The sequence below is a fragment of the Papilio polytes genome, unplaced genomic scaffold (assembly GCF_000836215.1).
Source record: "Papilio polytes unplaced genomic scaffold, Ppol_1.0 DF823691.1, whole genome shotgun sequence".
In the NCBI taxonomy this organism is placed as follows: domain Eukaryota; kingdom Metazoa; phylum Arthropoda; class Insecta; order Lepidoptera; family Papilionidae; genus Papilio; species Papilio polytes.
In genome coordinates this window covers 255,520-269,577 of record NW_013525513.1, presented here as the reverse complement: position 1 = coordinate 269,577, position 14,058 = coordinate 255,520, and the positions used below count along the sequence as shown (strand labels likewise).

The 14,058-nt window shown below is 33.8% G+C and overlaps 2 protein-coding genes across 6 annotated transcripts in view; one reads left to right on the top strand and one right to left on the bottom strand.

The window, feature by feature from the left end:
- Positions 1–2,279: 2,279 nt before the first annotated feature.
- LOC106104316 (inhibitor of growth protein 1) lies at positions 2,280–5,085 on the bottom strand. Its single transcript, XM_013284333.1, has 5 exons — positions 4,834–5,085; positions 4,229–4,435; positions 3,800–3,976; positions 3,112–3,231; positions 2,280–2,651 (listed from the first exon to the last, which is right to left on the bottom strand). The coding sequence occupies exons 1-5, from the start codon at positions 4,967–4,969 to the stop codon at positions 2,329–2,331; spliced, it is 963 nt and encodes a 320-aa protein (XP_013139787.1). The 5' UTR covers positions 4,970–5,085; the 3' UTR covers positions 2,280–2,328.
- Positions 5,086–6,169: 1,084 nt separating this feature from the next.
- Positions 6,170–14,058, top strand: part of LOC106104261 (microtubule-associated protein Jupiter) — a 90,443-nt gene continuing 82,554 nt past the window's right edge. For 2 of the 5 annotated variants that reach the window (XM_013284260.1, XM_013284263.1), the window contains exons 1-2: positions 6,172–6,313; positions 13,168–13,257. In XM_013284260.1, coding sequence (XP_013139714.1) covers positions 6,255–6,313; positions 13,168–13,257 — 149 coding nt within the window. In that variant the 5' untranslated portion in view covers positions 6,172–6,254. Of the gene's footprint in view, positions 6,314–13,167; positions 13,258–14,058 lie in introns of all 5 variants that reach the window. The other 3 variants (XM_013284257.1, XM_013284259.1, XM_013284261.1) reach the window with 3 other exon arrangements.

Below are 14,058 nucleotides of genomic sequence, written 5' to 3'. Positions count from 1 at the left end.
AAGCTGTAATTAGCAAAATAAATGAAAATACAAACTTTTCATTTCAATAGTATTCTATTATGTGTGAACCAAAACTATGTCTTATTATCTGCAACATTTAATTTATGAATTTACAAAATAGTAATAATTATATTGATAATAATAATCTAGTCGGAAATATAAGCCATTGCAATATTAATAAATCAATATTATAATCTCATTTTTAGACAATTTTCATATCAATACAGCATTACTTTCGGATATGTAAGAATCCACAGTAAAAAGTGTTATAATAAAAATATTTTTAAGACTTGAATATTATTTATAATTAATTACTTCGCATGGTTACTATAGTTAGATAAATTGTGTATAACTGCATTGTATCGATTAAAAAATATTAGAAGAAAACTTGTTTTATTTGTTACCATATATCATTTACCTTTACCGAAACAGACTTTTCTGCTAAATGATAATCATGCAGTATTTTTTTTCCAAAAACCAAAAACTCCACGGAGGTAAGTCCAACTTTGTAAAAAAAAGTTAAACCTTCTCATTTGTTTCTGGAAAAAAACCACATACGCAACTCTATGGCAAAAAAGCATAAGACATTAGAAAGTGTTTATAGGGAAATAAGGAATTTGTGTAAATTAAACACATCAATATTATTTTAAACCTTATATTCAAAATAACTAAATTAATCTGTAGGTATTGACTATACCATAGAAAAATCACTTTTTACAAGATAATTACAATAAATGCGTAAATTACAACGCTGTACTTTAGTTTCTATTATAATGTCTATAGTTTTTCTCTCGTTATACGACACATACATTTATATTTACAGTTGACCTCTTTAAAGGATTTTAAATAACGAAATAAATACTAAATACTTTCATTCATAAACTCCATAACAACAGGAATAAGGAAAATACAATAATTTTTTCCCTACTATAGTTAGTTACATTGGAGAATGTTGTGAATTAATATTTAATAGTCATTTTAGTAAAACAATAAGTGTTAATTAGCTATTTATTAAGAAACAAAATCCACATTTGTTTTAATTAAATCAACATTCGAGAGTTTAAATTTTTTAACCGACTTCAAAAAAGAAATTCCATAGTTAAATATTTTTATAGACAGTATTTCTTTTTTTTTGTAACCAGCTTGCCAGTTACATCATACAACAATATTTAAGGTTTTTTAGTGTACACTAAACAAATTTTACTACAGTAATCAGAACCATTATCAAAAAACATTTTATCAAATATCCAGAGTTATTAATTGTGGAATCGAATTAAATAGAGCAAATATTTATATTGTCATGACTATAGTCACTCAACACTAGCTTTCCCGCGTCTTTTGTAACCTCAAAATCAATTATAATTGTTACGATAAAAAAACTATTGAGGTTAGTTTTTTTGGCGCGAATTTATACTGCCAGTTCCGTATACCTACTGCGTGTATTTTCATATCCAGATGATTCACGTGAACAGATTTTACAAAACTTTTTAGGTACTGTTCTGTATTGCCAATTTTTAGTGGTTTACATTAAGGGAAACGGTTTATCATCGTAAAACACAACGCATATTATACACTCTAAATATAATCTGAATTATTATTTATCTCAAAAGTTCAATACTTTTAACACTTAGGTAGATGTTTTTAAATAATAAAGCAATACCTAAAATAGCAAAAATTAAGTAATTCTGTGAACCATTACAATAAATTATATATTTTTTGAAGTCGGTTGTTACATTTGCAGTAATTTCCACATAGCCGAGTATCAAGTCAGATATACATACAACAGGCCCCTTCCAATTAAAACAGGTATAAACCATATAAGTGAAATAACATAGCTGCCGCCATACATTTATAGATTTCTTGCATTATCGGGTTTATCTTGTTTTTCTTAGTGCAACAAATAATAATTTTAAATCTAGCAATATAGTAAAATTGCTTAGGGCCGTTTTCATTTAAAACTTTGTGGCCAATAGATTAACTAACTACGAAAACAATTTTATTTGTGCGGATTAAATTTTTTTTTACTTTCTAGAGAATTTTCGTATTAATTTAACTTTTTGCTTTTAAAATATACTTTTTCCACTGAGATATTTGAATAACAAAGTTGAACTGTTTACATCTACAAGGCGGAACATTTCAACTGAACTCAAAATGAGGTAATTTTAATTATTATACTTTGCAACATTTAGACAATAAGACATAACTAATTACTTAGAACAAAGTCACAACTGAATCAGTTAGAACCATGGGTTAATATAAAAAATAAATTATACTGCATCCATATAACCGTATTTATTAAGATCACTTTGTCACGAGCCGATCACATCACTATGCTTTTTCTTCTTTTTCTCTGTTGTACCGTTCGAGTTCCTTGAGAAATTGTCCCTTGGGTTTCATTACATTGGGTCTGTCACCACGGCATTTGGGGCAAAACCACTTACCCTTAGGTTTAGTTGTGAGTGAGACACAGGAGAAATGAAACCACTCGATGGGGCACAGATCATTATCGCACAATATCATTTCACCAAATGATATTTGATCACAAAGACAGTATCTCGGCTCATCAGGATCTATTGGATCATTATCCTCAGGCGGTGTTTCTGAACGCTGTGCGGTCTGCCTTGCTTTGCGTTTTTTCTTCTTACCGATACCTAGAAATGTACAAACGGTAAATATTTTAAAATAAACCATCACTGATGGTGTTTCAAACACATTTTAGCTTAAACATATATCAAGTGCCCATATCTATATTAACAAATAGAGGAATGATTTGTATTTTTGTAAGTGTTGAATTTAAAAACTACTGTGCCAATTTCAAAAATTCTTTCACCATTAAAAAGCTATGTTATTAGTGAGTAAGTAAGGCTGTATTTTCTAATTCAACGTGGACAAAGTCGCGAGCAACATCTAGTCATAAATTCCAAGATGTGAAGTCAACTCACAGTTCAGTGATTGACTTTGGAAAATACACTTAATGGAATGCACCGGTACACTATGCACTGAGCCTTTGCTCGATCCCTGAGGAAGTTTTTCCCAAATGGCATACTCCCATGTTGCTTTCGTTGGGATTGATTTTATTTTTGGCAAGCTGGGCCCTGTTATGCTGTTTACCTTTCTTATGCGTAGTGTTGTGTGCGTGTCGCTCACTGTCCCGTTCGCTGGAATCCGCGCCGTCTGTGACCGTGCTGGCCGCGGTACGTGATCGCCGCGCTCGCTTCGACCACCTTTCACCTACAATATTACAAAAAATTGTTAAATACAATGTTCCAACAAGATTTTGCCTCCTGCTCTGTCCATGCGAAATGTTGGTTTATATGTTTATCCAAATGTTCTACAGCTAGAAAGAAATGGATGGATTGTGTGAAAGGTGACATGATCAAAAAGGGAGTGATGACTGAGATGATTGAGGTAGCGTCTATATGATGCCAGCACTGATTTTGAGTGCTATTGTCCAAATACTGCAGCATATTGTGTACCAAAAGTATACAGAAGAGAGAGTGGTGAGGAAGCAAGAAATATATAATGAATTATTAAAAAATTGTTGATGTTGTTCCCATTAGTTATTAAGAAAACAATGTTCTTTTGTGGAAATAAACTTGAACATTAAGTTTCATATTACATATTTTTAATTGCTAAATTGCATTTTTTAAGTGGAAATTTTCAATGAATGGTAAGTAACAATTATTTTATTATGGCTTATGATTTTTACGATCCATTTTATAACTTTATACTTTACTTTTAAAAGGGTAAAAAAAATTATGCTGAACAAGTTTTGATGTTAAAGTAACTAGAAAATTACCTCCGCTTTTATCCCGTTCTTTTTCCTTTTCTTTGTCATTATTTCGTTCAGGCGGAGGCGGGGGCGGTGCGTGCTGCTGAGGCGGAGTTCGCTCCTTGTCTCCCGTCCGAAGAGATTCTGATGTTGGTGATGGTTCTTCCTTAACTGTACCATTTGTGTTCACTTCAAGGCAAGAGACTAGAACAATACAAATTGGTTACTATGACAACCATTGTTAAGTAATGTTTGGTTATTTAGCCAGTACAGTTAGACAGTAGTGGAAGCCAGGCATGTACTTTGTGAGCTTAATGGTGCCAGTTAGTGTTAACATCGTACAAGTGCCAGTTTAGAGTGCTATGAGCATACTTTACTGGCATGATGTAAACATTAATTCATTGTTTAATGATTTTAAATCACTATGGCTATGAGTTTTTTGTGTATTGTACTTACTTAGATTTTTATGATCAGCATCAAGAGACCTCTGTTTATTATCTATAAGATCTTGTAGAATCTGTACTACTTGTAATTTTTCATCTCCAATCTCTTGTGCAGCAACCAGCACAGCTTGCAGTCGCAAGGCAGCCCGCGTGCGACGCCTTTCTTCTGTGTTAGCTCCTATGCACACTGCTAAATGTGTTTCAGCATCACGAAGACATTCTGGAGACACAATAATTACCTATATTAATGAAATTATTTTAACACTGTTTCTGACTGACTGATTTCTGCTAAGATAATAAGCATTTATGCCACGAAAACCCAATTTTATGACCTCATATACTTTTCCGAAATTATGACTTAAGTTCCGTGCCATAATGAATAAAAGTTTACGATATCTAAACACCGGATCGGCAATGAGTTGTACGAAAAGTTATTTTTGAATCTATTATCCCCAAAGTAGCGTCTATACTGCATATGTGTGTACAAGACATAGAAACACGAAACGTCAACACAACAAAAATAATGTTAAAACCTGAGTTATTTACAAAGATATTGATTGTGCAGTTAAAAGCCTTTAAGTAATTATTTTAGGGAGCAAATAAAATTGTAAAAATCACCTCTATAAGTTACGTCGAGCTCTCGCATACGCGATAAATGTCGCTGCAAATCATTTGGGAGATTTTCGACACAATCTAAGTAATTTTCAACGTAAGTAGCCGATAAGGCAGCTTCCGTAGATGCTGAATTCAACATTGTTAAAAATTCAATACAATTTTCATTATTATAACTCAGAGATACCAAAATAATTAAACACTTTCAAAGCTAATAACAAGTTCTTGCACTCAACAGCCGTCACAAGCTTGATTTGATACCTTGATAGTTCGGAAATCAAGAATACGATTTTAAAACAAAATAAACCATAGACAAGCTCAGAGTAAAATGCTTGTGGCTGGGTTGTATTGGTAAAATAATCTTCAACATTTCTTAGCTTATTTTGTATATGTACTCTAAGAACGTGTAACTTGAAAGAAACTAGAAATTAATAACAAATATTTTTAATAATGTTTACATTTTCTCCGACTTTCTGAACAGATTGTCAATATTTCATTTAAAAAAAAAATCGTGGTAAGACATCTACTGGACAATAGATGTCGCTATTTGATAGTCGCGCTTAAAATAATAAAATAAATAAAAAGCTTTTATTGATTCCTTACAAATATATAAAGGTTACAAAATCTTAGTTTAAACACTTTATAAATATAACAGTAAGTACTTGTTAAGTTAATATCTAGACAATTAGTAGTGAAATATGCAGTAACATAATTTAAATATATTAAAAAGGAAACTTATGTGTACTTTGTTATTTGCTTTATGATACCTAAACATAAAATGAAATTTAAATCCTTGAATGTAATGCTTTTGAATTTGTAAGGATAGTCGCGCTTACAAATCATTAATTTAAAAAACGTTTTTCTTTCAATAAAAATCTATTTTCTAGTTTTAATACGGTTTTCCACTTGCTACAACACTGTTATATCACTGTTGCTTCTTCTATATCTATTAAATCAATACAAACATGTCTGTTAGTCTGACTAATCGCAACTAATGTTAAAAAAAAACACTGTATCTCAAAAAAATGATAATTGCTTGCAATCTTGTGTTGAGCACATTCGCCACCTGCTGTCAACTTGTAGACACAAAACACCTTTCTATTCGTAAATCCATCAAATGTTGGCGCTATATTACAAAAAATTTACAAGCAAATATAAATTACTACTTCAGATGATTAAGTAATTGCAGAATAAACTACTTCTGCCTACACTGAAACTACCCACGTAAACTTATTTGTCATAAACAATGTACAGTACCTCCATAGTTCTCGTTGATGCTGGCTGGTTATATAGACTTCTTTACTTATTTAATTCGAAAACGTCAAAATGTTGACGGCCAGTCAGTGATTTAAGTTAGCATAGGGCGATATAGTATTTATTAATTATTCTAAATTATTCGTAATAAGTATCAAGTGATTGGTTTTCTAATGTCGTCTACGGTGATATTCGTGGGTCTACCTGAGGGATCGAAGAGTTCAGTTACAAAGTACGTAGAATTTGTTGTAAATATTAGGACATATGTTATGACGCGTACATATACAAGATGGAGCTATGATGTCTGATGTAGGAAAAAAGGCTTGTTCCGTGATCGTAGCAAATGTTTAAATTATTTACATTTTTTGTTCTTTAGTTATTTGAAAGAGTATAAAGTGTCAATTTTCTAAACCATTTAAGTTTTGTTCATAAACATTTTACCGTTACACCATAAAATACCCTCTTTTCCTTTTAACTTCAATATTAACTCCATTTGTATTAGTATCGGATATTGATAGTTTTATCGTAATCTAAATGCTCAGACACTAAATCCACAGCACGTTATGAATTACTGTAGATGCAAGTTATGCGATGTTATGCGCTTGGATCTAATTGAAGGCGTGGGTTGAACAAGACTTATTTTAGTTCGGAGCTGTAGGCGGCGCTTGCTGTATTTCTAATTAAGGTAAACAAGTATGCAGTTTGAGTTGAAAGTTTAATTAAACAAACATCGAGACTAGAGATTTCCAAACTTTTCTCGTGACGCTTTTTAAAACACTACAGGTTTCGGTGAATCTCTGCTACATTTCCTATTGGATTTGTAAACCTCTTAACTTTGTCTTTATCGCATATTCATCCCGGAACTTCTGTACACTCCAAGAGGCTCACTTGGACCTAGATTTAGATATAATATAGGTTTGGTTTAATGTATATGCATAATTAATACCCTTATCCGCTTGTACTTGTAAATACAAATTTCAAATCGAGACAAAGGCGCCGGATTTAGTCGATGATTCGAAACACCGTTTATTCTCTCTGCAATTCAAACGACAACGTTATGGTCGAACAATAGAATTATACCTTTGCCTTTTGCGCGCTATTCAAAATGGCGGTAATTGTTTGGCGCTTAAATTTTGATTTCATTGTTGTGCAATTTGTTAGGTTATATTTTAAGGGTTTTGAATTCTGAAACAGATAGTTTATTCGTGCGATGGGTGCGATTTGATAATAGATATGAAAATAATTACACACAGAGTGCAAATTGCGGAAGTTTGTTCTGTGCCCACGGCATTGTGTAATGGGATTGTCGTCACAGGCGGGAGGTAACAGGATAGCTTCTGTGCCCGGGTTCCGGGAAGCCTTGCAGCTACCGCGGTTGTCTCTGGTTTATGGTACAATGCAATTTGTGGTGGCCCGCATTCTAATATACTGCACAATAAAATGCTTCATTAGAAAGCATCGCTTTATAGCACTTAATATTTATGGTCGGTGACATTGTCTGATTTATTTTGTGGTGGACATGTTATTGGATTTTTTTTCTCTAGTTGGTCACGAAATCTCTCTATTCTAATGCCATTGTGTTCCTTACACTTTTTATTTATAATTATTAAGGTTCTAATTAGTCAATTGCTGGTCACTACCAAAGACACAATAATGATTTAGATGTAAATTCGATTGTTGATATACTGTTTGTATGAGTTTGATTCGTAATTTTTATGCATGGACAATTTTTGGCAAGTATGTGTATCAATCAATTTAGTTGCGCAGTAAATTTTTCATTGTTCTACTATACTGTCAACTAGTTTGTAACGCGAAATGAAATTAAAGCTTAGGCCTTCTTGAATACCCATAAGGTCTTTTTTAGCGTGTCATGACATTGTCTTAGCCCACCTACAGCCAGGTTTAATGATAGAAGCTTCTCGCCTCTGTCGCGTCACGCACGGCGTCTCGCCGCTCCCGTGGCGCTCCCTCGCGGAAGCCGACATTACACGCTTCGCTTAACCTCCTCCGCACGTCTGAACGCCTGGTACTTCGCCTGTGCAAATAAATGGCGTAATACGAAATTTCAATACTTACAAATGTTGTTTTTTTTAAATAAATAAGTATCATGTATTAAAAAGGGGTTTGAAAGGCAATAAAATATTTTATTTCGCCCCTTTTTATGCCCGTCTTAAAAACAAAGTAGTTACCCATACTGGATCAACCTTTATAAGCACGGATCGAAAAGTTAGTGTCTATGGTGTGCCAATCTAAGTTGCCTTAAATAGATATTATTTTTATTTTACAATTTCTTCAATGTCTTAGTTTTTGGCGTGTTGTTAACTTAATAACCCTAAAGACATAGTTCTGTTATTAATAAATTCAAATCTAGCAATGTGCAATCGACCGTTGAAACCTCAATTAATATGAGTTAGAGTAAAGATAAAAGTGTCTGGAAAACCACAATAATTCAAAGAAACGACTGAGATCTGTCGAAGATGTCCTCATTATATACAAAAACGTCTCCGATCCTTATTCGTCGATAGCTGCGTCGTGTCTGACCGCGTCAAAACTGCTACTTGTGATTTATGAGAATGCGGTTTACTACAATTCTCAGGCCACCGATGAAGCTGGAAATGGATAATAACCGTGATAAGAACTCTCCTACAGCGTTTATAACATTAACACTGAATACTTACCCTACTCTGTGAGTTTTCACTGCGGAAACATCTATACAAAACATGTTTAAATTTGTTTGATAAGAAATGAGAGAGATGTCGATGTGTTTTTGTTATTTATTTTATGAAAAAAATTACAAATTAATTTATTTCCTCCTTAAAAAATGGTTGCCAAAAGCGTTTTTATTTATAATCCTGTTGCTTTTGTTGTTTTTTGCGCTGTACTAACAACATATAAATTCCAATTCTATTTCATTCGTCATTCCTGAATTGAACAATATATGCGATATTAAAATTGTGGAGTTGTGAAGCCCTACTTTCCCTTCGTAATCGTTTGAAATATAAGTAAATAATAACAGGTTCTTCATTTTATTCACTTCCATTTATCTTACAAATGGCAAAAGAATGTTCCACGTAAAAGGATAAATAAAAAAGTCCGGCACAAAGTGCTTTAATATCTATGCCATTGGAGTGGTAGGAAAGTATGGCGCTAATAACACTTTCACGGAATGTCTTGTTTTTAATGTGAACTCTAGGGTTGGCACTATCATACTACACGTTGTGCCTTAACCGGTTGTTAGATATTAGATCAAAATTGTAGTTTTTATCATTAGATAACCAGTACTGCAGAAGAATGTAGCAATATCGTATACATAGGGCTAATAATTTATTTCAAGCGAAACGAAGAGTCTCACCCAGATAACTTCATAAGCGACATTTGAAGTTCGAGATTAACTACGATTTACCTGTTAAAAAATTCGAAGTTAATAAAAAAATATTTTGAACGTTGAAGCTTCTTCAATATTATACGTTACGCTATAGCATGTGCTTTTTAAGAAATTAGCTTCTAGGATTTTGACATTTGGCAACCCTAACATAATGCGCATTGCATTACAAGGAATATAAATGTTTCGCTGAGTCGACTCAGTCATACTCGTATCTGCCAGGAGCAACTATATAAAATACGGATGATTTTAAGAGACAGATAAAACTTTGTGCCAATAATAGTACTTAATCTTTATCTTGGCTTGTACAATATACTTTGGCAGTTTGGTCATCTACAAAAAAAGATAATTAAAGATATATCAGTGATTTAAACAATGAAAACATTGAAATAGCAAACACAAAAAAAATATCAATTCTATTAGATCTTATAAGAATATTAATTGACGAACTCAGAATCAAATGATTTGCTTAGTGTGGTTTTTCTGAGAAATCTACCCTCAGCGCTTCCTTTATTGATCCATTAACGACTATACGCGCGGCAGTATTATCTGAAATGCGTTTAGTTTTGTTTGGTACATACCATCCCAACTACAATATTTGTTAATTAGAACTTTTCGATACAAAAGCTATAAAAGATAGTGTCAATTAGTGAGCAAACCGGCCCACAGATGCGGCCTCTGTTGTGACTCGTGAACAAATTGCCGGCTCGGATATAAATTGGGGGAAGCTTTTATGGTTTTCGAATTGTTTTCTGATCGGCTAAATTAATGTTATGGTTAACTTCGGTACCAATTCGAATGTAAGTGAGGAATTTGTTTTGATAAAGTTTGTACCATATTAGTGTTTTTTTATTAGTAGGTTTCAGAAAATAATAATGATGAAATAATAATTAAGTATGAATAGTGTAAAAACAATATAGAAATATTGAAAAGAAAGAGTACATGAATGGGTTTTTAATCGATGATTTTAATGGAGAAGTGAATTTTGATATGCTTGTGAGCTTTTGTTTACCACTTATGTAGATTGTGGTAAAATTATCACAATAATTCAAATTAATCCTAAGCTAGGTAGCTTTCGCGCACGACCCCGTCCACGTTGAATTAAAAACACAAAAGAAAGTAGCCGACGTGTTTTTCCAGACTTCCTTTACATCTGTGCCAAATTTCACCAAGATCCGTGCAGCCATTTTGACTACAAACTCCAAAACATCCATCTATCTTAACGTTGGCATTTATAATATTAGTAAGAAGTAAGATTACAATCAGGTTGTTCTCGAAGTCTATGCTCTAGGGTCTTAGGGAAACGAAGTCGATTTGATAGTAAGCGGTTAATCGGTTTATTCACTCTCCGTTTGCATTACCACGTTTATACCATTTCTAATCTGCGGTTTGAAGAGACGGACATGTTAACAATTACACGCCTGTCTCGTTTGCTCCTGATATCGATTATTATGAGGTACAGACATCTCTGTATGTATGCTTGTACACATCTAGTTAAGTCACTAGTAGAGTTCACAGATGTGTGAAATTTTGAACGAAATGATTCATGATTCAAGTTTAAAATCTCATTCATCTAAATGAACTGGAAAAAAATCAGTTATTGAAAACATGCAAAAAATCTTTATTTTTAGATTTAGTTTACATCTGAATAAATTTAATATTTATAAACAAACTAAGCAATTTTTAAACGGAATAAAAGTTGGTATTTACAGATAGCTTGTCACAATATTTTTAAAGGCCTCATAATTAAAAAAAACAAACGTGATATAGAAGATTTCAAGCAATCTAGCAGCAATTTAACGGCAGTAATCTATTAAAGTGAGTCTTGACCCCAATAAAGTTAACTTCTATAGCAGATAGTTTTCAGCTATGATTAACCTTCAGTGGACAAGATTAATAGAATGCTTTAACAATTTAAAGCAATCACTTTAGTGGAATACAATTACGCGCATCATTATTCAATTGAAGAAAACTTTAGTTCATGGACTAGGCTATAAAAGGCCCTGTGGGCGTTTGAGAATCACATCCCTCATAATACGGTGAAAGCTTATTGTATGTAGCTTATACAAATCTTACTTCTTACCGATATTATAAATGCGAAAGTGAGGATGGATTGTTAGAGTTTGTAATCTAAACGGATGAACTGATCTCGATGAAATTTAGCATATATGTAGAGGACAGTCTAGAACAGTGATTCTCAACCTTTTTTGTTGCGGCATATTTAACGATTTCAAAATTTGGCAGCATACAAAGAAAAAGATAAAAATTATTTACAACTACAACACACTGCATAAATAGTTTATGACAAAAGTATGCAAAATCTAGCGGCACACAAAGGTGCCGCAGCACAGTGGTTGAGAATCACTGGTCTAGAAGAACAAAAAGTTCGACTCGGAGGGCGTTGTGGGCGAAAGCTAGTCAAGTTGTAAATATTATTCATTTCGTCATTCACAGTTGTGTAATTATCACTGAAGCCTACCTTTAGTTTTCACTTCTATTTTTACTCTCAGTTATCTGCTTACACATGTACGTTTTAACAGCATAGTTCAACTTTTTAATTAAAACTTAAGGCGTGCAGCAGGTTTCAAGTTACTTAGAGAACTTATGTAGATTTACTATGAAAAATAACCTAGCTCCTAAGTGTCTGTGTAACGTCTTTGAGTATTGTAGTAAAATGAAGTTATTATATGCAGATCCCAAAACTGCTGAAATTTAATGGTTAATGTTCTTTATAAGTATACTACACAAATCTATGCAAATATTCACTGGTTCGTGCCACAGAAGTTTCATGACCATATAAAAGTGTTTTCTAAGGTAAAGCAAAACTGTTAAGAAGTCTGTGAAATAGTCTTAAAAAATGCAATCGTAAAAACCGTTTAAATGTAGACGTGTATTAAACACCCCGTTATATCTTGCGGGTCGTGTGGGTCTTGCAGCTGTGCTTTGGTTAAAATAAGCAATTATCCGCATTGAAATCAATCAGCTGTAACAATTTGCTAATGATGTATCAGTGGCCGGCAGGTCGGGCCCGGGGCGTGCACCATTCAACGGTCCGTGCTCTGTACGCGCACCTCATTAGCACGAGAAACTCATTTTCCGCCCGTAGCGACGTCTGTTGTATAGATATACCGTCTAGACCTATAGTACTTTCCTTTATTAAGCTTGTATGATTTGATAGGTCAATGAATTGTTTTACAATTTTTGTTAGTACCTGGTTTTCTTAACACACTAAATCGCGTTAGATTGATTAAAATCGTATTATTTGTTAGCTAACGTCGATATTTTGCTAATAAATGTATTTATTGAGATTTAAAAATCTAAAATCGATACGATTCGAATGAAAGGCTCTAACTTATGTCGTTCTTTTTTAGAACTTATTTTACTGTCTTGCATAGGTATTGTGTTTAGTATATCAAGATGTGTCAGATAGAGAAATGCCCTTGATTATTTCGGGAGGTTATCATGTACTGATAATTATCCGATCTCTTTATGATTGCCGCTTAACTGCGAACGTCTTGTATTATTATATACCGTCTCGAGAAAGTGTTTACTAAGTTATACTGTTATTGTAATTGCTAAAGATTTCTATATAATAGTAGGCTTCTGAACGGTGAATGAATGAATGTAAGATTCCATTTCCTATCTCTGTCACGATTCCTTATACCCTCCTAAATCCTGAGAACTATTTTCCCGTTTGTCCTCAGGGCGTTGTCAGTGACTGAGTCAGCCGGGCTGCTGGAGGTTACGTTTGAGAACTCGGCGGTCAACACTTGCTTGGATGTTGTTGAACGCGGGTGAGAATATATTCAGTTTTAGTTTTTCTTTTTATTTTACGAACGTCTAGTTTCACACACCTATTACGAGTAGGAATAACAGAGTAAAAGGTAGACAGAGGGAATCTAAAGAAATAAAAGAGAAATGTCGTTTGTGTTGTGACCATTACGTATCTATACTTCTATACTAATATAGTAAAGTAAACACACACTACTTAGTTACGGATCCTCCGTCAGCAATCACATTAGGTTTTTTAATAATTCTTTTAGTAATAAAAAGTCCTGCATTTACGACACGCTCTAGACTACATATTTTCACGTTATTAAACTTAGGGAGTTAGTAGTAGTAGTAGGGGCTACGGTTTCCGCAACTCCACGACTAGCGCGTATTTTGCGTGAGAAAAAGACATGGATTACTCCAGCCAACCCAGCTCACCGAAGAACCCCAGCAGACCCTTAATATTGCTGGTGATCTCCGGGAGCGATCTCGGCGAGCCAAGATACCTAACCCTGTATTCAGTCACCGCTCGGCAGTGCTGTAAGACGTGTGACGCTGTTTCCTCTTCCTCCATGCACGCTCTGCACAAAGGACTGTCAGTGACACCTAAGTTGAACAGATGTTTGTTGAAAAGGCCATGGCCAGTGAGTGCTGCTACAATTAGTCGTAGCTGTTGTTTGTTGAGTTTGAGAAGTCTGCTCGAGAGCCGTCTATCAATTTTAGGCAGAGCGTCCTTGGTCTGCCTGCAATCGCTAGTGTTGTCCCAGAGCTCGCTGTGGAGGGCGTAGCTACTATTTGTTACCTTTGATCTGAGATATCCTGGA

Coding starts and splice junctions, on each gene's coding strand:
- LOC106104316 (XM_013284333.1), bottom strand. CDS start 4,969: ATGTTGAATTCAGCATCTACGGAAGCTGCCTTATCGGCTACTTACGTT. Junction 4,436..4,833: donor GCTCGACGTAACTTATAGAG/GTGATTTTTACA, acceptor TTGTGTCTCCAG/AATGTCTTCGTGATGCTGAA. Junction 3,232..3,799: donor AGAACGGGATAAAAGCGGAG/GTAATTTTCTAG, acceptor GTAATATTGTAG/GTGAAAGGTGGTCGAAGCGA.